The 24,928-nt window shown below is 43.1% G+C and overlaps 1 protein-coding gene across 4 annotated transcripts; it reads right to left on the bottom strand.

The window, feature by feature from the left end:
• Window positions 1–1,536: 1,536 nt before the first annotated feature.
• Window positions 1,537–23,763, bottom strand: CCR4 (C-C motif chemokine receptor 4). 4 transcript variants are annotated; one of them, XM_084987631.1, is made up of 3 exons: window positions 23,667–23,763; window positions 15,681–15,826; window positions 1,537–4,189 (listed from the first exon to the last, which is right to left on the bottom strand). In XM_084987631.1, exons 2-3 carry the CDS (start codon window positions 15,682–15,684, stop codon window positions 3,030–3,032), a joined length of 1,164 nt encoding a protein of 387 aa, XP_084843757.1. In that variant the 5' UTR covers window positions 15,685–15,826; window positions 23,667–23,763; the 3' UTR covers window positions 1,537–3,029. The 4 variants fall into 4 exon arrangements, with proteins under 4 accessions (XP_084843757.1, XP_084843758.1, XP_003361840.1 ...); XM_084987632.1 differs by lacking the exons at window positions 15,681–15,826; window positions 23,667–23,763 and adding an exon at window positions 15,212–15,465; XM_003361792.5 differs by lacking the exons at window positions 15,681–15,826; window positions 23,667–23,763 and adding an exon at window positions 6,607–6,763.
• Between the last annotated feature and the right edge of the window lie 1,165 nt (window positions 23,764–24,928).

Genomic DNA, 24,928 nt, shown 5'->3' with positions numbered 1-24,928 from the left:
AATGCCTCAAATTGTAGTGAGAGTTTCTCAGGAAAAAAATCTCCCTAAAGGTCTGAAGACCTCTTCTTTCTTCTCATATGGAACAGGTGACACCTAATTATTTAATTGAATTTGAGGGCCTACTATGGGACAGATATTGATAGGGCTATTATTATTCTTTCTATTGCTCTTCCAGTAAAATTCACATAATACAAAACTAATAATTTTAAAATGAACAATTCAGGAGTTCCCATCATGGTTCAGCAGAAACAAATCTGACTAGTATCCATGAGGACACAGGCTCAATCCCTGGCCTCTCTCAGTGGGTTGAGGATCTGGTGTTACCGTGGGCTGTGCTGTAGGTCACAGATGCACCGCCGATCTGGTATTGCTGTGACTGTGGCGTAGGCCAGTAGCTACAGCTCTGATTTGACCCCTAGCCTGGAAACCTCCGTCTGCTGCGGGTACAGCCCTAAAAATACAAAAAAAAAAAAAAAAAAAAAAAAAACAAACAAAAAAACACAACAATTCAGTGGCATTTAGTACATCCCCAACACTCTGCTGCCATCATCTCTGTCTAGTTCCACGACATTTACATCACCCCAAAAGGAAACTTGTTTCTTTTGTTCTTAAAGAAATCACACCTAGTGTGTGTTCCCCAGAAGCTAGACATGTTAAAACAAGCAAGGGAGGGTCTAATGTCTGAAAACTTACACTTTTGGGTAAAAATCACACTGGCTTGCTTTCTATGTTACTATTAATGGAGAAGAAACTTGTTTTTAGTTGTCTGAGAGGGTCATGTACGGGTGTCACCAGAGGTTCTAAATTCTCACCTTGAGGGAACACCCCCGACCCCAACTTTGGAGCAAGGGAAGCCCTGAGTGACCTGAAGTGATAAGTAACTCAGATGAGGGGTAGAAGCTGTGTGGCCTGCACTTCAGCCTTGCTAAGCATTGTACGCAATGGACAACAAAGGGACGGTAAAATCCCTTTGGCCAGCCTTTGTCTTTTGGTATCCTAAAATTTGTCTCCCTTTGATTAAATGAATGAAATTACAAGCTCTCCCAGAAAAGGGGTAGCAGCCACCGGCTAGGAAGTCTAAAATCACACTTTATCTATGACCCAGAAACATAGATGCGTTGCAATAGTCATCTTACTTCATTTTTTCAGTCACCCTGCAATACAGTCCTCTTTACAGATGAGAGGAAACTGAGGCTAGGAGAGGAAGGTAATATGCACGGGCTTGCAAGGAAATGCAAGAGGTAGGATTTGCAGGCTCTACCATACCTTGCAGAGGTTTTTTAAGGAAACAGTGCCTAGGAACCTGGCCCTCTCCCACTCCTTATACACTCTAATCTCCAAGTGTTGTGACAACATGATAGCATCTCCTTTCCCCATTCCAAGTGGCAATCTTAACTGCAAAACTTTTTTTCATTCTTCCTCCTGAGGACATCTGTCTCATCTATAACATGCAGATCTAGTGAAAGGCAAGACAATGGGAACATCAGCGGCTAGGATTATCATCCCTATCAGGAAACCAAACACAGACACGACCAGTAGAAAGTATATATAAGTTTATTGTTTCTCTATAAAGGCAACATCAACTTACCCTTTTAAAAATCACTTTTCTGAAAATAAACTTTCTGGAAATGCAGTAAAGCGTGCAATACTATGTAAATTCACATAAGCATTTTAAACTGGTTAACTCAGGTAAGAATTTGCAGAACAGGTTTGCTCTGGGAGAGATTACAGGTATCTCCAGATTTCATTGAAGTCTTTAGTTAATTCTGATTAAGGCTGTAAGAACAGAGATTTCTCTTAATGGTATAAAATAGTTACATAATTAAAATCACTTGTAAGAAATGACCTAACCAACTTTTGAGTCTGCTAAAACTTATAAGCCAGGGCCAATATTTTAAACGAGAGGATGCCGCTTTTCACAATTTCATTTTTTGAGAGTCATTTCTATGCCACATCAGCAATAATTTTTAGTGGATTATTCTTGCCTCACTTGATGGCAGACACTTCAAAATGACTAAGGAAGCATTGTCATACTTCATCAGTCCTCATAACTTTTATTTTTGAAGGTGACGTTTGTAAATGAGTAAAAGGTCCCACATAAACGTATCTGGGCCTATGTATTATTCTGTAGGTATTTTTTATGTTTTGTTTTTATTTTTTGCCATACCCATGGCATGTGGAAGTTCCCAGGCCAAGAACTGAACCTGTGCCACAGCAGTGACAAGGCTGGATCCTTAAGCCGCTGTGCCACAAGAGAACTCCCTATTTGTTAAATTTGAGTATTCATCTGTTATAATTAAAACATGCCCACAAACATATGCAACTGTATTTGAATATCTACAGATAAGTTTGGATTTTTTTAATGCCTGGTATTTCATGTTTGGAAATCAGAACATGCTAATTCCTTCATGTCCTTATAATCAGCATTAAAAGTTTGGCTTCCATTAACAAATAATCCTTTACAATAAAAGAATCAAGATCTACGTTCCTTCACTATTTCTTTCTGCATATACCTGGCTTCATGGAAAAATACCATGCTTCGGATATATTATTAGGAAAAAACTGGGACAGCATACCAAAGTTTTCTGTATTGTCTCACAAAAGCTAGAAGATAATTAAAGGGCTCACTTTCACAGCAAGAAGTACGGATTTACTTACTCCCCAAGTCAATTCTGTACAATTCTCTCTGGAGAACCCATGAGTTCAGGTTAGAAGGGAATAGTCTTCCCCTTCCAAAATTATCTACCTCCTCATTGAAACATTGCTCAGAATCCTCCTCAGGCTTACCCATTCCCAGGAAAGCCTGGTGCGAGGAGGGATGCCCCCATCTGGGTGAACTCTGGTCGCACTGAACTTGTAAATGGCAGGAAGAAAAGCTGACTGCAGGGTGAGAAGCCCTACTTTTAGCAGTGGATGTAATTCTTCTTCTTCCTGGCACTCATTCAGGAAACTCTTACTACAATAACATTTTAAGTAAGCTCTTAATTTGGGAAGCTTATTAACCTTGTTTGTGCATTTTTTGTTTTTTTTTACAGAGCATCGTGGAGATCGTGGTCCACAGTGGACTGCGTGTAAGACGAGCTGGGGGTTTCAGGGAAGTAGATTGGCAGGAGCCTACAGTACTGGCAGGGCACCAAAGTGCCCCGGCAAGTTTTGAAGAGCTGTACAATGTACTTGCGAAATTTCTCCCCCAGGAAGAAGTAGATGACTGGATTAAGGCAGCAGTGAACAAAAGCCAGGGTCTCTGTAGCCTGAATGGCGTAGTCCAGGTGTCTTTCAAAGGTGCAGTCCTGCAGGACCTCGAGCTCCACCAGGGTCTCCAGGAAGAGCACCACATTGTAAGGGGTCCAGAAGCCCAGGAAGAGGACCACCACGGCAAAGATCATCTTCACTGCCTTGTTCTTCTTCTCGTTTTTGCAGTGCTGCAGGGTCCTGATGATCATGGAGTAGCAGAAGAGCATGATCCCCAAGGGGATCACAAGCCCTAGAATGTTGATCTCAAGGGAGCTCAGAACCTTCCATCTTGTGGAGTTGAAAGAATACTTGGTTTTGCAGTAGGTATGGTTGCGCTCAGTATAGCAAGTGCTGAACAAAAGCCCTGGAAGTGAAGCGAACACAGCCACCGACCACGTGGCCAGGCTGGTGATGACCCCATAAGTCAAGGTCCTTGCTCTCAGGGAGAAGACCGCGTGCACAATGGCCAGGTACCTATCGATGCTCATGAGCATGATGAAGAAGATGCCACTGTAGAAGCCCACCAGGTACATCCAGGAAACCAGCTTGCAGAGGCCTAACCCAAACACCCACTGGTCTGCGGCATAGTAGCCCCAGAAAGGGAGTGAGAGCACGAAGAGCAGGTCTGAGATGGCAAGGTTGAGCAGGTACACGTCGGTCATGGACTTGAGCCGCTTGTACTTGAACAGGACCAGAACCACCACAGAATTTCCAAACAGACCAAAGAGGAAGACCAAGGAGTAGAGGGGAGGCAGGAAGAGCCCCCCAAATGCCTTGATGCCTTCCTTGGTGCAAGGCTTGGGGATGCTTTCAAACAGATAATAATTGCTATAGATGCTTTCATCCAGGGTGGTGTCTGCTATATCTGTGGGGTTCATTTTCAGATTTACAGGCTCCTCAAGGCAGGTCTGAGCCCAACCAGAAGAACTTAAAGAGGGAAGAGCCAACAAGATTTCTGTAAGAACACAAGCAAATCAAACCAGTGCTGAGTGCAGAGCACAGCTGCTTTGTATTTTGCCCTGGATAAGCCTACACTCTTCCCAACCTTCCCACACTGAAGGGCTCAGTTTCTTGAATTGAAGGGCAGTGCAGCCAAGTAAAATAATTCTGCCCTTTGGAGTCAGACAGATTCCAAATTCCAGCTCTACCAATTTTCCTACCCCTCTCCAGGAGCTCCAGTTCTCTCATGGGCAAGTAGGGGTAGAAAAACCTCCTTTTCAAGGAGGAATTTTTCAAGGATGTATTTCTGAGAGATAGTCTGGCATTACTGAAATCACTTGCAGGGATGACAAGACAAGCTGACATCCCCAAGAGTACTGCTCCCAGGGCCCTTCTGACATGAAAGCCAAAAAATAAAAAAATAAAAGATAAAAAAAATCTATGTATGTTTCCCCTTCAGGTTGTAATGACAAAAATTCAGTGATACTTAGTTAAATCATCAGGCTAGAAGGGAACCAGATTGGCCTTTTGCCTTTATATAAAAATTCTAGGAGTTCCTGTCATGGCTCAGCAGAAACCAATCCGACTAGGAACCACAACATTGAGGGTTCCATCCCTGGCCTCGCTCAGTAGGTTAAAGATCTAGTGTTGTCGTGAGCTGTGGTGTAGGTCGCAGACACGGCTCAGATCAGAGTTGCTGTGGCTGTAGTGTAGGCCAGCAGCTACAACTCCGATTTGACCCCTAGCCTGGGAACCTCCATGTGCCATGGGTTCAGCCCTAAAAAGCAAAAAAGCAAAACAAAACAAAATTCTAATTCCTCCTGCCTGCTTTGCACTTTAGATTTCAAAGCATATTCACTAGTCTTATGCCCCTGTTCCCATGCCCCCTCCAACAAAAATCTGCTATCTAAGCCAAATAAGCATACTGAGCTATGGTGTAGATAACTCATGAAAGATTCAGAGAGGTTAAATGCCTTCCGGAGACCACACAGCTATGGAGAGAACTTGTTCCTCAGGCCCCAAGTCCCAGTGATGTACTGGAAAACCAGGTCTAGGGGTGCTTTGATTTATGGCTTTTGCTGGTTTCCATGGTGCAAATTCTCCCACAATGGCTGAGGTCAAGCCACCAACTACCCCACAGAATTCTTGAAGATTCAACCATCAGCTCCTGAGAGCTGGCACAGGTGGCCCCAGCTCGCCACACCCAGCCCCATGTTCACTACAGAGTCCTGTCTTAGCCGGGACACATGTGGGCCAACTTGACACTAACACAGCAAATGTATTTTCAAGGCCCCACGGAAGGATGCAGTATTCAGTTAGGTAAAATGAGGGGAAATTTTGGTCTTTCATCAAAATCGCATATAAAAATGCATCTTACGCACTGAATTTTATCAGAGTGGGAATTAGTGGGACAAAAATCTAGAAAAGGCACATCACAGACAGAAATAAAATCTCTACCTCCCCAACCATGCTCATTTCCTATCAAACTGGCAGCTGAGGTTAAAACTTTCTTAACCTTACACACACGCACGCTCACACCACCCTCATTTCCTATCTAAATCAGCAGATGAGGAGGTTAAAACCTTCACATGTTCACGTGTGAATCAGAGCAATCCAGGGAGGAGGCTTTCTGACTCAAGACCACCTCCTCTTGTATTCTTCTTAATGGCTCCCTGATACTCATTAAAATCATTTTTACAAATTGTTCGATAATTCACATCTATTCCACTCCCTACGTCCCACCCTGAACACCACACACCCAAACACCAAAACTATGTGTTTCTCAAGGGAGAGGTTTTGATTTCTTCCTGCAATGGATGCTGAACATCTGGGGCATCACAGGGTCTCCAAAAAAAAAAAAAAAAAAAAAAAAAGAGAGAAAAGAAAAGAAAAAAGCCAAAACAAACAAACAAACAAACTGTTAAATGTTATGGACTCTAGTTAAACAATAATTCTAATCTTTCTCTACCATTTTACTAGTGCAAATGAAAGGGATAGAAGAAGTTGATGAGTTAGGAAATTATCAGGAAAAGAAACAAAAGTCAACACGGCTGTTAAATGTCTGAAATCATTCTGTGGCCTGGTCTTTCTTGACCAGGGGTGTCTTGATAGAAGCAAGAAGCAGAGAAGTGTTTATGTTGAGTGAAAATTATCCGTGTTCCGAGCATGTGGCTTAGGCCAGATGTGTGCAGAAGAGAGCCCTGTGTATGTGTAAGAGCCGGTCAGATGAGGGCTCTGAGTGTGTGGGCACAGGTAGGTTATAAGCAAGCTGCGGGAGAGAGGCCAACTAGAATGACAGGCAGAATGACCAGGTTGCCCGAGTGATGGGCTGGCTGCGTGGCTGGGCAGCTTTCAGTGCTTCCAGGGTCCAGACACCTGTGGACCAAGCAGCACTTGGCCTGAGACCTTGAGAATGGTCCCACCCCCACTTACCTTGCTTGTCTTAAAGTGGCTCCAAGGAAGGTCTGCGAGGCAGTGCCCGGCTTGCTCAAGAAGCGTGATGCTAAGAAAGACAGGTGCCTTTGAAGGGCGCGTGGCTTCCTGTGAGCACCAGCTCTATCCCTCACTCATCTACGATGAGTGCAAGTGGGGTTTTTTGATAGAAGTAAGAAGCAGAAAAAGAGTGACTCTTAGCTTGGGTTCAGGTTAAACTCTTAGTCACTCATTTCCCAAAACAGAAAGCTAGGAAGCTTTGCCCTCTGTTAGATGAGGGAGGAAAATGAGGGGAGGTTTCTTATTCGTTTTTTGTTTTTGGCCACAGCATCCAATGGCTTGATGTGGAATCTCAGTTCCTAGACCAGGGACTGAACTTGGGGCTGCAGCAGCAAAAGCGCCAAGTCCTAACCACCAGACTACCAGGGAACACCCCTGAAGTAAGTTTTTAAAAAGAGAAACTTTTTTAAAATTAAAAAAATTTACAAATTAAAAAAAAACTCTAAAAAGTTTTTAAAGTTTTAAAATTTGTTGGATTTTTAACTTAATTTTTTTCATCTCAGCTGGGTATGTACAGCAGAAATGATCTTTATATTCTGGATCAGTGGGCTATTTATTTATTTTCCCATCATGGATGTATAGTAGCCAGCAATCAAGATACTCTAAACAGTGGGATCTGAAGAGGTCAGAGTGAGAGGCCAGATTTACTCCAAATAAGGACAGTCAGGAGTAGAGAAGAGAAAAATGTATTCAAATGTGTGCATCTGACAGTGATGCGGAGGGTCTACTCAACCACATTCAATAAATGACAAGTCCTCAGTCTGGTGTAAAGTGCCATGAGGACTGAGCTCTGAGCCTCCTTCACAACAGGGGCTCAATGCCCTTTCTGCCTCAGGCCCTTTCTACTCAGTGGAGCTTCCCCTGACAATGATCCTGGCTGAAAGATTCTTTGGGTTTGTGTACCAATCGTAGCAAAGGGGCTGACACCAGTCCCAAGTCTTTTCTACCTAGTATCCTTGGCTTCTGTGAGCTCCCAGCATTTCCTTCTGTGTGTCTACAATTGCTTGGCTCTTTGGTTCAGCTTAAAAGAGCCACAAATTTCAATTTTCCTGAGGAATTTGCATGAATAAAAACTGAAAAACTGAGTAGAGTAGTGTTTATCAATGCTTTTTTCATTATCACTCCTCCTAAGGGGTCTCTTCAGATTAGTTTTTCCTAATCACTTTCCCATGAAATTTTAATACCATAGATAAATTGTAAATCTGCTTTTTATGCATACATATATGTTTTATATATAAAAGAGTAAGATTTGTTTTGGAGGTCAAGAATCTTGAGCTAGAACAGTGCTTCCCTGTGTGAAATGTGAAGCCAGATTCACAGAAATTTTGTGAAAAAGAAATGGAGATCTGTGGCCAAGTAAGCTTGAGGAATGCTGGCCTTGGGTGTGGGTTAAACACAGTTCCTTACTGTAGTGCTTTCCAGTGCTAATATTATCATGATCTCTGGAAGGAGACATAGAGTAAAAATGTCCACAATATGTTTTGTTTCCAGAGCTGACACCAGATCCTTGCTCAAATTCTGGCAATCCCTCCCTTAGATAGGAACTAGCATATATCTTTTAAGTAACAGGGTCAAGAGACAAAGAAAGGAAGCTATAGGAAGAGAAAAAAAAAAGCCCAGATGGACCCAGCTGGAACCAAGATGAATCTGCCCTCCAGCAGCCTCTGAGCCTCATTCTATACTGATTTTACCACATCATCTACTAAATGACACACCTACCAAGCAGCCAGGACCTGAAGCTGTGCCATATGGGCTGACGCTGACCTGTGAACTAAGTTCCCATTTCCCCATTCCCTGGCCATTGAATAAAGCTTGTGCTGCACCCATCTCAGCTTCTGTTTTGTTTTTGGATGTGCAAACCGGAAAAACTTCCCCACCCAGGCAGGGGGCCTTGGCCAGGCTAGGGCCCAAGCAGGGGTGCATATGACCTAATTTGGTAAGAATCTGACCAGTGAATCTATGTCCATTATACAGAGTAACTTATAAAATGAACATGTTTTTTGGAAACATAAAGCCAGAGGAAGGTTTCACCATGGAATTAGAGGCATCTAGGGACAAGTTGCCCTGGGCGAGTTCATCTGAGCGTGTAGCCTAAGTCACCATGGACACCTCCATGGAGGGAGAGGAGCAGTATGAATGGATGATATCTAGAGGTCCAAATCATCATCAGTGATCACTGGTCATTGTGCGTCTGCAGATGGTCCCTTAAAGCCAGCGGGCACTCCCTTGACTCACTGGCCACATGACAGACACCCAGCCCCACCAACGGGGGTAAGCCTGAGCTCCAGGGTCCATGTTGGCTGAGGGCACTTGTTTTGAGGCCTGCTCAGTCCGGGTTGGATCTCAGTGCCACCACTAACTAGCTATGTGAACCTCAATTTTCTCATCTATAAAAAGGGGTGATAATGCATGAGCATTGTGAGAGGATTAATGAGCTAATGTTTGTAAAGCACTTAGCATGATGTCTCGTACAGACAGGTGCTCAAAATGACACTAGTTGTGAAAATTAGTAGGTTAAATAAAACGCACAGGAATAGCTCCCTCTCTTCAAATGGCTGGCATGTTGCCCTTAGCCCTAACTAGGAATCCAGGAAATATTTCAGTTTAGACTCAGTGGGCACATTTAATTTCTGAGTCAGTGTTCAGGTTAAAAGCAGACTTCAGGTTTCCAAGTTACAAATACTACTGCCCTGAAGAAAGTCAGTCTTCAGGTTTACAAAGTAATAATGACACTATCCTGGAGAAACATTAAATACGTTTTACCTCCAGTAAGGTTTTCAAAACTAAATAATATCCGTTGCCCCCCTCCTCCCACATAAATGGATCAAATTTTAGTATTTCCTGGCTAGGCAAGTAAGAACCCAGAGAAGGGGCAGGAGTGTACTCAAGACAACACAACCAGAGACACAGAGCTAACACCTACACTCCTGAGATTTTCATGGATACCATTTTTACTGGGATAAGTTTCTGAAACCAGAGAGAAGGTGACCAACAAAAAAATCCGGAGGAAACTCTTCCCCCACAGCAATGTAGTGCACAGGACAGCACAGCACAGACCCTCAAGAAGCAAAGCAATGGCATGAAACTATAGCGCCCCCTGGTGTACAAATCCTTGTTTCAACACCAAAGACAAATTTGCCAAAATCAAAATCAAAGTACAATCCCCAAGTCACAGTACCATAGCCACCGGCGGGACCAGCATATCTGACAGTGGAAGCCCAAAACACCCAAGACCTTCAGGAGGAGCTCCATTGGACCTGGCCACAGCGCAGTGGTGATAAAACATGCAGGATTTGATGTCAGACCTGTTTATTACAGCTTAAAATGAGAGAAGGCTGCTAGGCAGGGCCACACAGGGTGTTGGACCCAGTAAGCTGTAGTTGTAGCGGGCAGCTTACATACAGCAAGTGAAGCGGGGTTAGTTTTCAGCACTTCTCTCGTTGATTGGCTGAACTGGAAAAACTTTACGGGCCTGGGACAGAGAGGCAGTCCCTAGTCATCTGGTTGCCAGGCCCAAGGGCAATTAGTGCTGGTTCCTATAATGCCAGAATTCTTACACGAGGCAGACAGGGGCCTCAAAACTAGGGTCAAAAAAAGCTTTAGAACAGTGAAACAAATCCGACTAGGAACATGAGGTTAGGGGTTCGATTCCTGGCCTCGCTCAGGGCGTCGAGGATCCAAGGATCTGTTGCGGTGAGCTGTGGTATAGGCCGCAGATGTGGCTTGGATCTTGTGTTGCTGTGGCTGTGGCTGGCAGCTGTAGCTTCAATTCGACCCCTAGCCTGGGAACCTTCATATGCCACGCGTGCAGCCCTAAAAAAAACAAAAAACAAAAACAACAAAAAAACACGCAAAAAAACTTTAGAACAAACTATATCACAGAGGAGGTCTGAAAGAACAGAAAAAATTTTTGGAAAGGAAGTAAAAGGTTGCAAACAATTAAATTACAAGTGGGGAAGCTCCCCACTGTGGTGTAAGGGAATTGGTGCCATCTCCACAGTGCCAGGACAGGATCCTCGGCCAGCACGGTGGGTTAAAGGACCTAGAGCTAGGAGCCCTGAGGCCTCATTCCCACTTACTAAGTCCCCATGTTATAGTTAGAGAACGTTTTCAGTGAAGGTACCCCCCCCCCCAAAACTCCCCAGGATCATCAGCCAGAGGGTATTTCTATCCCAAGATAGATTTTTGCAGGGGGGGGCTCAAGGCTCGGTCACCCCACAGCCTGCCCCTCCCCGCAGTATGCTCCTGGTGCTCTGAGAAAAGTGGCGCCCACACTTCCCACAAACCCTGGAGCTTCTGAACCCTAACCTCCGACACCCCTACCCCTGCACAAAACTCACCAGTGGCCCAGGGATAAGACAAAATACGGTGGGCAGCAGATACTGGCTGAAAGGCTTTGCTCCAGCCTGGCTCAGGTTCACAAGTGCTATTCCTGAAGGGCACGTGGAGGGACAGTGCCTCCCAGCCTATCCGAGCCAAGGGAGCACCATGAGGGTGTGGCTTCAGGGGAGTAGGTCAGGCAGAGTGAGTAACACCACCAATCCTGGCTCTCCACTGACCATAGGAGATGCCTACTGCTGCTCCCAGCAACCACTTCAGCAACACAGTTCCTCAGTTCTTTCCCTCCGCCTCTGCTTGGGAGAGTCTGAAAGAAGCTACAGCTGATAGGTAGAAGACCAGTCATCTCTTTCCTCAAACTCATAATAAAGAATGTCAAAGATGGGAGGAAGCTGGGAAACACTTCTGCCTTTTAATCTTTGCTATACCTAATCAACAGAAACACTATTTGTAACCATTTGATTTGAGTTTGTTGAATCATTCCTCAATTATGGAGGCCAATTTCTTTCTTTTCTTTCTTTCTTTTTTTTTTTTGGCCACTCTTGCAACATGTGGAAGTTCCTGGGCCAGAGATCCATCCTGCGCTACAGCAATGACCCAGTCTGCTGCAGTGAAAATACCAGATCCTTAACCCACTGAACCACAAGAGAATTTCTGAGGCCAACTGCAATGACTTTGTTCCAGAGATAAGACTTTTAAAGTTATTAGGAAGCCCCCAAATACTGTCTACTCCCCTAACTATAGCCCCATTGGTGAAATTGCAGCTGTTTGGCCCTGGGAACTAGTGTTAAAAAACAATAGAAGGATGGAGTTCCCGTCGTGGCTCAGTGGTTAATGAAACCGACTAGAAACCAAGAGGTTGCGGGTTCGGTCCCTGGCCTTGCTCAGTGGGTTAAGGATCTAGCATTGTTGTGAGCTGTGGTGTAGGTTGCAGATGCAGCTCAGATCCCGCACTGCTGTGGCTCTGGCGTAGGCTGGTGGCTACAGCTCCGATTTGACTCCTAGCCTGGGAACCTCCAAATGCCGTGGAAGCGGTCCAAGAAATGGCAAAAAGACAAAAAAAAAAACAAAAAAAAAACAAAAAACAAACAAAAAAAAAAAAAAACCACACACAAAACCAATAGAAGGAGCTCCTTTGTGATTCAGTGGGTTAAGGATCTGGCATTGTCACTGCTGTGGCTCTGCTGTGGCATGGGTTCAAGCCCTGACCACTTTTCACATGCCGTGGGTGCAGTAAAAAAATAAGTAAATAAATTTAAATAAATTAAAAACAATGAGAAACTGCTGATGAATGCAGAGTTTCCATGGAACAGTGCCTAAAGTCTAAACTAAAGACAAGTGGTCCCTTTCATACTGCTAGACAGCGACATGTTCCATCACCCAAGGGTCACAATTCTTCAGGGCATATATTCCACACACTGTCTTCTTCCTCCAGAGCAACTACCACCCAATGTACAACAATCCACCAAATTCTGTTTCTGGAGTAACCAATTCTCTCCAACTATGACTTTCAACCTATAAATCAGCCCTGTGAAGTTCTTCCTCCCTCCATAATCCAAAGTTCCATCCCTTCCTTGTTAAACACAGTTGGAGATACAAAATATAAAATACAGGTTTGCATATTCAAATAGTGTGCTTTTATTTTACCATGTAGATAATTTTAGAAATATGACAGCACATTCAATATAAGCAATTTTAATACTGTCATTTTATACGTGAGAGAGGCAGCATGGAAAAGAACATCACAAGTATTTTTTCTACAGAGAAACAGTTTATCACAGCCCTCAAGAAGGTGATATGGGAGTTCCCGTCGTGGCTCAGTGGTTAACGAATCCGACTAGGAACCATGAGGTTGCGGGTTTGGTCCCTGCGCTTGCTCAGTGGGTTAATGATCCGGAGTTGCCGTGAGCTGTGGTGTAGGTCACAGACACGGCTCGGATCCTGCGTTGCTGTGGCTCTGGCATAAGCTGGCAGCTACAGCTCCGATTCGACCCCTATCCTGGGAACCTCCATATGCTGCTGGAGCGGCCAAAGAAATGGCAAAAAGACAAAAATAAAAAAAAAAAAAAAAGGTGATATGAAAAGGCACCTTGAGGAATGAAGTTGGAAAAAAATCCCATTCCTGCAGCTCTGAGAATTTGCTATCTAGCGGGCAGGACCTGTGCAGGCAAGAGGCAGCTATGGAGACTGGAAAATAGAGTGCAGCTCAGACTCCATGGAAAAAAACCTGTCAGAAAATAATGTCTCCATGATGTGCTGAATAATGGGGCCCTGAACTGCAAAACACAAGGCTTTCAACAAAGAAAAACAAGACTGTTTAAAAGCAATCGGGAGAAACCGTAGGCCATATTCTCTTAGGGTACTCCTTCCTCACTGATCCCAGATTTCAGACACCATCTCTCCCAGCCCTTTGTCCCTTTCCTCCCTCTTCTGTCTCCTCCAGCCTCCTCCAACCCTGCCATTTCTTCCCTGACATTCCCACATCAACACTCAGTCCCAAAATCTGCTTAAATATTAGCACCACAGTACTAAGGGCTGGGGTTTACCAAGCATTCCTAAGTGCCAGAAGTCAATGGGGAGAGGGAAATGAAACAGGAAAAGACTGAGTATTTACCTTATATCCCCACTGTCACCATGGTTTCTTGTGCTATGATATTTGAGAACATTCTAAGACAAGAAGTGATACCTAATCTAAAATAATTTTTTTTTGGTTTTTTTTTGTCTTTTTGCCATTTCTTGGGCCGCTCCTGTGGCATATGGAGATTCCCAGGCTAGGGGTCTAATTGGAGCTGTAGCCACCGGCCTATGCCAGAGCCACAGCAATGTGGGATCCGAGCCGAGCCGCGTCTGCAACCTACATCACAGCTCAGGTCAACGCTGGATCCTTAACCCACTGAGCAAGGCCAGGGACCGAACCCGCAACCTCATGGTTCCTAGTCAGATTCGTTAACCACTGAGCCACGATGGGAACTCCTAAAGTAAAATATTTTTAATCAAAACCCATTTTTTTCAGGGAGTTCCTGTGACACAGTGGGTTACAGATTCAGCGTTGTCTCTGCAATGGCATGGGTTCCATCCCTGGTCCAGCACGGTGGGTTAAGGATCCAGCATTGCTGCAGCTGTGGTATAGGTCACAGCTACAGCTCGGATTTGATCCTGGTCCAGGAACTTCCATATGCTGTGGGTACGTTAAAAAAAAAAAAACACAACATTTTATACATTATCAATGGTACTTAAAAATGTCATTTAGAAAAAAATTTACTTTTGCCCTTTTTTGACAATGTTTTAAACTTTATATAATAAAACACAAAATGGAAGTTCCTGGAGTTCCTGTTGTGGCTCAGTGGTTAACAAATCCAACTGGGAACCCTGAGGTTGCAGGGTTCGATTCCTGGCCTTTCTCAGTGGGTTGAGGATCTGGTGTTGTTGTGAGCCATGGTATAGGTTGCAGACGTGGCTCAGATCCGGCACTGCTGTGGCTGTGGGAAGGCCAGTGGACCCCTAGCCTGGGAACTTCCATATGCCACAGGAACGGCCCTAGAAAAGACAAAAAGACCAAAAAAAAAAAAAAAAAAAAAGGAAGTTCCTTTGTGGTGCAGTGGGTTAAGGATCCACTGCTGCTACAGCTGTAGTACAGGGTGAAACTGTGGCACAGATCTGATTCCTGGCCCAGGAATTTCTATATGCCATGGTGAGGCCAAAAAACAAACAAAAAAACTGAATGATTTTCAAATAATAATGTGTGTGTGTGTGTGTTAGCTTGTGTGTATGTGTCCCTGTAAACATACTTTTGGGTACAAATATTATTACATAAGCAGTAACCACATTTATACAATGACCTGATGTAATAAAATACATCCAGTGTACAATAGTTTATCTGCATTATAAAAGCCTCCTTCCTCATACATTTTTGGAAAGGGGGCTCTTTTTTCTCTCTTATGGCCAGGGATCAGGTCTGAGAAGTAGCCAATGACCTACACCACAGCTGCAGCAACACCAGATCCTCAACCCAGGGTGCCACAGTGTTGGAACTCCAAAAGGACTCATTTTACTTTCTGAGACATGCACATGTTGTTAGCAGTTCCAAGATGTACTTATGTGAATGTCTTTGTTTATTTAAGGAAAAAAAGAAGAGATTTGTGATCGATAATTCAGAGTTGGAGAAGGATTGCTCTTGTATATAATTAAGAAGAAGGAGAGTTCTTACCAGGTTAAGGGTTCAGCACTGTCACTGCAGAGGCTTGGGTTGCTGCTGTGGTGAGAGTTTGATCCCTGGCCCAGGAACTTCCACATGCCGAGGGTCCAGTCAGGAAGAAAAAAAAAAAAAAAAAAAAAAAAAAAAAAAAAAAAAAGTGGGGAGCGCCCTGGTGGAGCAGTAGGTTAAGGACCTGGTGTTGTCACTGCTGTGTTTTGGGTCACAGTTGAGGCAGGTTCCATCCCTGGCCCCACAACTTTGGAATGCTGCAGGTGTGGACAAAAAAAAAAGTGGGACTGATTTGGTCAATTGTCAGTCAAGCTACATTAAACATATTTTAACATACAAAACTGATTTTAGAATTTTAAGAGTGAAATAAATGTACTTTTCATGTTAAGTGTAACATATTTATTAATGAGCAAAATATTCTAATCAACTAAGTTTTGCAAATAAGAGAACAACTTATAGTATTTAAACTCACCCATTTAATGTGTTTAAATGCTTTAGCTTCTTTCAGCTGCTCTAAGAGTTTCTGTTTGGTGGGTCTTTTACCTCCAGAGTTGAATGTCACTCCAAACTCACTGTCATATCCTCATCTGCATACTAGGGCCTTTCGTAGGTTATATGCTATGAAACAATGTAATCAGCTTTTCAGTTCAATGACATATGAAAAAAATTCCTTCTCATGAAATTGAGAGCTAAGTTTCAGAATTCTTACCTATGAATGTGCTCAAGTTGATCACTAACAATATCACTCCCACCTAACTTATGGTTTAGCAATCATAGTTTATTCATTACTGGAACATTTGGGGAGAACACCAGGGAATTCTGGCAATAATTTTAAGTGGCACATTCTGATTATATACATGTGTGACCTTTTCATCACAGAATTAGAATTAAAAAGTTAAAAACACATTGTAAATCAACTATAATAGAAAAAATAAAAATCTTTAAGAAAAAGTTAAAAACAGGTGTTCTCTGGTGGCCTAGTGGTTAAAAGATTTGGCATTGTCACTGCTGTGGTATGTGTCACTGCTGTGGTGCAGGTTCAACCCCTGGCCTGAGAACTTCAGCATGCTATGGGTAGGGCCATAAAAATAAAGAATAAAAAGTTAAAAACGGATATAATGTACTAACTTAAAATATACTGAAACTCATATGTGAAAACTAAATTAAATGTTAATGTTGGGGAGTTCCCTTCGTGGCACAGCAGAAAAGAATCCTACTAGGAACCATGAGGTTGCGGGTTCTATCCCTAAGTGAGGTCCGGCACTGCTGCTGCCACGAGCTGTGGTCTAGGTCGCAGACTAGGCTCACTAGGATCCTGCATTGCTGTGGCTGTAGCATAGGTTGACAGCTGTAGCTCTGATTGGACCCTTAGCCTGGGAACCTCCATATGCCTCAGGTGTAGCCCTGAAAAGCAAAAAAAAAGTTAAAGTTTAATTAGATCAATGATTCTCAATAAATAAGTAATAATGGTAGAAATTTAAAGTACACTTCAAATAATTCTTCTTTCAAAAGATCTATTATGGGAGTTCCCCTAGTGGCTTAGTAGGTAACAAATGCCAACTAGTATCCACAAGGATGCAGGTTCAACCCCTGGGTTCAGGATCCAGCAATGCAGTGAGCTATGATGTAGGTCACAGATGCAGCTTGGATCCTGCATTGCTGTGGCTATGGTGTAGGCTGGCAGCTGAAGCTCCAATTCAACCAGTAGCCTGGGAACTTTCAGATGCCATACCTGCTGCCCTAAAAAGAAAAAGTCTATTATGGCAGTGTAGTGGTTCTCAATGTGATTCCTAGTACCATTAAAGGGGCTCCAAGATTGTTTCAAGGAGCCCATGAGGTTAAAACAATTTTTGTAATACAACTAAAATTTTTAAGTTCTAAATTCTAAAGAATTTCCAGAATTATAATAATTGACCCTTCAACAATGTTGGGGGTTAGGGACACCAAAGCTCCATGCAGTTGTAAATCTGCATATAAAATATAGTTGGCCATCCATGTAAGCAGTTCCACATCTGAGGATTCAAACAACCTCTAATCAGATCATACAGTATTATAGTATTTACTATTGAAAAAAATCCACGTATAAGTGGACCCATGTAGTTCAAAACCATGTAGTTCAAGAGTCAACTGTATATTTATTTTTAACTTTTTTCTTCTATATTCTAAATAAAACTTCCCGGAGGCTACGTGTAATGATGATGCTAGTGGTTTTACCTGCCAATAATTTTGCACCATTTGTGCAAATAATCAGCACAATGAAAAACGCAAATAGCATCTCAACTGTATATTTATTTTTAACTTTTTTCTTCTATATTCTAAATAAAACTTCCCGGAGGCTACGTGTAATGATGATGCTAGTGGTTTTACCTGCCAATAATTTTGCACCATTTGTGCAAATAATCAGCACAATGAAAAACGCAAATAGCATCTTAACATTATTATGAAAATAGTTTTTTCAAGTTTTTTTTTGAAATATAGATTATTGGCATTGTTGTGATAATTTCTGCTGTAGAAAATAATTTTGGAAATTCCTTAGTGGGCTAGAAGGTTAAGGATCTGACATTGTCACAGCTGTGGCTTGGGTTCAATCTCTTGCCCCAGAACTTCTGCATGCCATGGGTGCAGCCAAATAAATAAATAATAAAAATAAAATAGGGAGTTCCCGTCATGGCTCAGTGGTTAACGAATCTGACTAGGAACCATGAGGCTGTGGGTTCTACCCCTGGCCTTGCTCAGGGGGTTAAGGATCCAGCGTTGCCCTGAGCTGTGGTGTAGGTCACAGATGTGTCCTGGATCCTGCGTTGATGTGGCTCTGGTGTAGGCCTGTGGCTACAGCTCTGATTAGACCCCTAGCCTGAAACCTCCATATGCCACAGGTAAAGCCCTAAAAAAAGACAAAATAATAAAATAAAATACAGTACTCATACTTTAAAAAAAGAGAGAAAAAATAGTTTTGGATTTGCCAACATTCTAAACGCATTCCCACCAGAGGGCTCCATATTCCACACTTTGAAACTGCATTAATAGGGTAATAAATCTTGCCAGCAGGTAATAGAAGGTATAGTGTAGGATCTTCAAACTAATCCTAGCAACAATTTAAAATATTGTGAGTTATCAAATGTAATCCTGAATTAGGTAAAGTCTTCTTAGATATATTACGAAAGCACAAGCAACAAAAGAAAAAACTGGACTTAAAAAATTTGCTTCAAAACGATACCATCAAGTAAGAAGATAACCCGTAAAAGGGGAATATATATATGACTTGTCTCCAGAATATATAGAAGCTTTTACAATAACACAAATAACCGAACTGAAAATGGAGACAGGAGGAGTTCCTGTTGTGGCTCAGAGTTAATGATCCCTGACCTCCTTCAGTGGGTTAAGGATCTGGCGTTGCCAGGAGCTGCGTTGTAGATTACAGACTTGGCTCAGATCATAAGTTACTGCGGCTGTGGTGCAGGCCGGCAGCTGCAGCTCCAATTGGACCCCTAGTTGGGAACTTCCACATACTGCAGATTCAGTCATAAAAAAGAAAAAAGGGGAGGGGGGAGAAAGGAACTGAATAGAAATTTCTTTAAAGAAAAGACACAAACAGCTAATAAGCACATGGATAAATGGTGAATATCATTAACCACCAGGGAAATGTAAATCAAAAACCCAGTATTATACAACTTCACATCCACTAGGAGGGCTATAACCAAAATGATAGATAACAAGTGTTAACACAGATGTGAAGAAACTGGAAGCCTCACACATTACTGGGGGAATATAAAATGGTGCAGCCACTTTGGAAAACAGTGTAGCAATTCCCCAATTAGAAAAAGTTGCCAGGGACTTCCTGTTGTGGAACAGCTTTGTGGAACAGCAGAAACAAATCTGACTAGTATCCATGAGGATTTGGGTTTGATCCCTGGTCTTGCTCAGCGGGTTGGGGATCCTGCGTTGCTGTGAGTTGCGGTATATGTTGCACACATGGCTTGGATTCCACGTTGCTGTGGCTATGATGTAGGCTGGCAGCTGTAGCTCTGTTCACGCCTAGCCTGGGAACTTCCATATGCTGCTGGTGTGGCCCCAAAAACCACAAAAACAAACAAGTGTTGCCATATGATCAAGCAATTCCACTCCTAGGTATACTCTCAAGAAAAATAAAAGATACCCATATAAAGACTTGTATATGAAGATTCATAGAATTATTATTCTATAATAGTCAAAAGGTGTAAATAACTACATTAGCAAAACATAGCCACACAATGGAATATTCAGTGATAAAAAGGGATAAGTACTAGTACATGCTACATCATGGTTAAACCCTGAAAACATTATGGTAAGTGAAAGAAGTCAGAAAGATATTATTTCATTTATATGAAATGTCCTGGACAGTCAAATCTTTAAAAATCAAAAGCAGATTAGTGGTTACAAGTGTAAGAGAATGGTGAGTGAACACTAATGAATATGAAATTTCTTTTTGAGATGACAAAAATGTTCTAAAAACAATTATGACAATGGTTGCAAAAGTCTGTGAATATACAAAAAGCCACTGAATTTAAAAAAGGTGAACTTTATAGTATATGAATTATATCTAATGAAATGTATACAAAAGTCAGGACCCTTATTATGACGTAAAGACACTACATGATCTACCCTTCATATTCTAACCTCATTGCTACTAAATTCCGCTCTCTCAACACTAAACCTTTGCCTCTAAGATGCCATCAGACAGTTCTGTGGTGCAGTGGGTTAAGGATCTGGCACTGCTTCCAGCAGCAGCTTGTGTAGTTGCCATGGCCTAGTTTGATCCCTGGATAGGAACTTCCATTTTGCAGCCAAAAAATTAAAAGCTGCCACTAGGCATGTTGCCACCTCCGGTCCTTTGCATTTGATTTTTCCTCTGCTTCAAATATTCTTCTTTCAGGTATGTTCGGAAATTCTCCCATTCCTTTCAAGTTTTTACCAAAAAATTATTTTCCAAATGAGGTCCTAAACTGTTATCCGAATGAAAATTTAAACCCTCTGATATATCCTATCAATCCCCACTCTGCTTTCTTTTTCTCCCTTGCATTTCCTATTATATAAAATACCAAATATTCTATTTTCTTATTCCTTTACCAAATAAAAAATTTACAGTATTTAGGTGTACAGCACAGTAATGCAGTATTTTTGCAGTTTAAACTCCATGTAACTACAAGATAATGTCTCTTGCTATACCATCTTTGTCGTTTACCTATTTCATACATAGTAATTTGTATCTATTTATCCCATACCCCTAAGTTTGTCCCTCCCCCCTTCTTCCTTTGTTAACCATGTTTATTTTCTTTATCTGTGTCTGTTTCAGTTTTGCATATACATTCATTTACATTAGATTCCACGTAAAAGTTATATAATATTTGACTTACTACACTAAGCACAATATTCTCTAGGTCCATTCACATTATAGCAAATGGCAGAATTTCATTCTTTTTATGGTTGAATAACATTCCATTGTATATATATGCCATATCTAGGAAGATGATCTGTTAATGGGTACTTGGACTGCTTCCATGTCTTGGCTGTGGTAAATAGCGTAGATATTAACATCAGGGTGCATGATGGAGTTCCCGTTGTAGCTCAACAGAAATGAATCTGACTAGGATCCATGAGGACAAAGGTTCCATCCCTGGCCTCACTCAGTGGGTTAAGGATCTGGGTTGCTGTGAGCTGTGGTAGAGTCGAAGACGTGACTCAGATCCCACGTTGCAGTGACTGTGGTGTAGGCCGGCAGCTACAGCTCCAACTTGACCCCTAGCCTGGGAAGCTCCATATGCCACGCGTGCATCCTTAAATAGCAAAAAAAAAAAAAAAAAAAAAAAAAAAAAAAACCAACCAAACAAAAAAAAACAAAGAAGAAAGAAAAGGGGGGGGGGGCGTGTATCTTTTTTTAGTGTATATATATATATATATTTTTTTTTTTTTGTCTTTTTTGCTACTTCTTGGGCCGCTCCCGCGGCATATGAAGGTTCCCAGGCTAGGGGTCGAATCGGAGCTGTAGCCACCAGCCTAGGCCAGAGCCACAGCAACGCAGGATCCAAGCCGCGTCTGCAACCTACACCACAGCTCATGGCAACAATGGATCGTTAACCCACTAAGCAAGGGCAGGGACCGAACCTGAAACCTTGTGGTTCCTAGTCGGATTCGTTAACCACTGCGCCACGATGGGAACTCCGCATTTGTTTTTTTTTTTTGTTTTTTTTTTTTTGCTATTTCTTTGGGCCGCTCCCGCGGCATATGGAGGTTCCCAGGCTAGGGGTCGAATCAGAGCTGTAGCCACTGGCCTACGCCAGAGCCACAGCAACGCAGGATCCGAGCCGCGTCTGCAACCTACACCACAGCTCACGGCAACGCCGGATCGTTAACCCACTGAGCAAGGGCAGGGACCGAACCCGCAACCTCATGGTTCCTAGTCGGATTCGTTAACCACTGCGCCACGGCAGGAACTCCCACGCATTTGTTTTTTGATACTAAGTTGTATGAACTGTTTATATATTTTGAAAACTAACCCCTTGTCACATCATTTGCAAATATTTTCTCCCATTCTGTAGGGTTTTTTTTTTTTTCCATTTTGTGAATGGTTTCCTTTGCTGTGCAAAAGCTTTTAAGTTTAGTCTCATTCATTTATTTTAGTAATAACAGGTGTTTGAAGATGGTAAAAGGTTTAGTAATAACATTAATGGAGATTAACATAAATTGAAGTTACAGCAGCCTTTTCAAAAATGAAAAACCCTAATTTGATTAATTTTATTCTTTCATACTGACATGAGTAAAATGAATAACAGAACTCTAAAAGATGAACTATTGAGGAGTTCCCATCATGGCGCAGCGGAAACAAATCCGACTAGGAACCATGAGGTCGCGGGTTCGATCCCTGGCCTCGCTCAGTGGGCTAAGGATCTGGCATTGCCGTGAGCTGTGGCATAGGTCAGGGGCTGTAGCTCCGATTCAACCCCTAGCCTGGGAACCTCCATATGCCACGACTGTGGCCCTAAAAAGCATGCATGCATGCATAAATAAATAAATAAAAGATGAACTATGGAGTATTTACTTTGTAATATACATTCTACTGAGTGTATATCTACTATCCATTCCAACCCTCACAATAATTCTATAAGAGGCTTTTTACATTATCTTTCATATGTCAATGGGGAAAATGAGATACAAACATATTAGCAGCCATGTCAACAACTTAAAGCTGGTAAGTGATGGAGACGAGATTAATATCCAGTGCTTGAACTTTGAATTATCTTTACCTGGCATCTTATCTGGCTAGCAGAAGTCAGACCATACCACTGAGAGGTTGAGGTTCCATGAGTCCACAAGGACCCTCAACTCTCCTAAAAACTAGTTTCAAATTACACACAAGAACTTGGATGGACTGCAAAGTAATTATGTTGAATGAAAAATGGTTACAAACTGTATGTCTCCCTTTTAAAACATTCTCGCCAAAATTACAGAGATTGAGAACAGATCAGTGGTTTCCTTGTGTTGGGTGCAGGCTTTATCTCATAAGTTACCCCTAAGAATAACCCCCACGAAGTGGTCAATACCCATCTCCTTATTTTCTTTTGATTTCCTGATGGTTTTCCTCTGCCCCAAGGAACAGTCTTCCTTTACTTCCATGCTCACTTCTACAGCACCTTCTTGGGGCTTCACCCTGGCAATTCTTCCTTCCAATCAAGTAAGGACAGGAGCCACCTCACTTGAGCTAGTTTTTCTTTTTGCTCCCAGGGGAGAGAGAGATATGATATATATATATATCACAATTTTTCTCAAACTTTGAATTAGGAAACATGCATTAGTTTCTAATTATGAACAAAAGTACAGTGTGATGTCAAGAAGGGGCCAACATGTTCATCAAAGAGCAAATCCAGGAGCCTCCATGGTGGCTCAGCGGAACGAATCTGACTAACATCTATGAGGATACAGATTCGATCCCTGGCCTCGTTCATGGGTTAAGGATCCAGCGTTTCTGTGACTGGTATAGGCAGGCAGCTGTAGCTCCGATTGGACCCTTAGCCTGGGAACCTGCATATGCCACGGGTGCGGCCCTAAAAAGACAAAAAAAGAGCGAATCCAATCACCACAAAGAAGATCGAAGGTTGATAAACAATTGTCCTTTCAGCCTCTCTGTCTCTTCGACACTACATAAGATCTGGGCCCCTATGGCCTCGTCTCCAGGCTGCAGTTAGAGACTTAATGAGGAGGGGAAACGGCCCAGGGTTGGTGGCCAGAGGGGCTGCTATGCTCTGAGGCAGATTTGGGAGAAAACGAGGCCCGGCTCCTCCACAGCCCAGCCTTCGCCTGGGCGGCTCCTCCGTCTTCCACAGCTCTGAGGTAAGAGCTGCTGCCCAGGTCCCACAGCCGCCCCTTCCCCACATCCTGGCGCCCAGTCCTTTCCCTTCTCCCGAGTCAAGTCAAGTCAAGTTACCTGTCAGGGCCCAAAGAGCGTGTGAAGAGACTGCATGTGGCCCACTACTGTTGGCGGTTAACTGCCACCTCTCACAAGTTTGGCTCAGGGTGTGTCTGAGCATGCGCTTCTCTCAGCCAATCAGAGGCAAGGGAGGCCTGAGGGACACCTCTGAGTGGATGGCCTGGAGAGGCGTCTTGCAGCCAATCAGAGCCAAACGAGCTCCGAGGCTGCATCGCCAGTGGATGTGTTATTTCATTCGTATGCGCCCAGGTGGATAGGAGTGACCTATCCAGAGGCAGCCGACTTGTGGCCAGTCAGGGCCAAGAAAGTGAGGCATGTCTTGAGAGTTCTTATGGGGCAAGAGCCACAGGAACATCTAGCGGCTGTCAGGGCTCAGCGCTCTGAATAATTGGAAGCTGAGAACTGCTGAATAACATGGGCCTGAACTCACACTGGTTCCTTCTGCCATAAATGCTCTTCTCGCTTTCCTTACCAGTTGAATACAGTGCTTCCTTCAGAGGCCAACGCAATGCCATCTTCTCCTCTAAGCTTACCCCAACCTGAGAGAATCCAACCTCAAGAAGACCGGCCCTGTCAGCCTGCATTGAGACTGCCCATCCTATCAGACTAAGAGCTTGTCACACAGCCAGGAAATGGAGGCAGATTGCATAACATCAACTTGCAAGGGCTTTGGAGGCTGAGGCCAAGCTTCACTCAGAGCCAGATTTCATAACCTCTAAGATTTGTGGCCTGAGGGAAGGGAATTATCCCCTCTAAGATCAGCTTTCTCATCTGCAAAAAGGAGGAAGGTGGTAAAGCCTCCATTTGAATTGTTGCATGAATTGAACTGTAAGTAAAGGGACAGCACAGGCTCTTGTCATTTCCCCAGCTGTCTGGGGAATGTGGGAGTCCAGGGGCTGAGGAGTAGGCAGGGGATTGGTAGCATCTTCTGGTTACTAAAGGCTTTTTTTAAGCAAAAGGCGTTTCCAGATTGGTGGCAGCTCAGGATGGCACTGGCAGAACTGGACCCAGGAGATGTTCTTTAGCTGAAGAAAATGTTTGCGTAGGGGGTGAGGTCCCCATACCAGAAGGGTTCCAGCAGAAAGAGGCTGTGTCTGGATTTGAACAAACAGACCCCTCAGACCTTATCCCAGTCTTGTAATCTGTGACTGGGAAGTGAAGAGGTGCTGCAGCATTTTCCCTTCTGGACCCAAGCCTCCTTGTCTCTAAAATGAGAGGACTGGGTTGCACATCTCTAGGTGGGGAACTGGGTTAGAGAA

Source organism: Sus scrofa, chromosome 13, assembly GCF_054392235.1.
Source record: "Sus scrofa isolate SSC_HxYL_T2T_F1_AM1 chromosome 13, Sscrofa_HxYL_maternal_Yorkshire_Landrace_v2.0, whole genome shotgun sequence".
In the NCBI taxonomy this organism is placed as follows: Eukaryota; Metazoa; Chordata; class Mammalia; order Artiodactyla; family Suidae; genus Sus; species Sus scrofa.
This window is presented reverse-complemented; position numbering and strand designations above follow the sequence as displayed.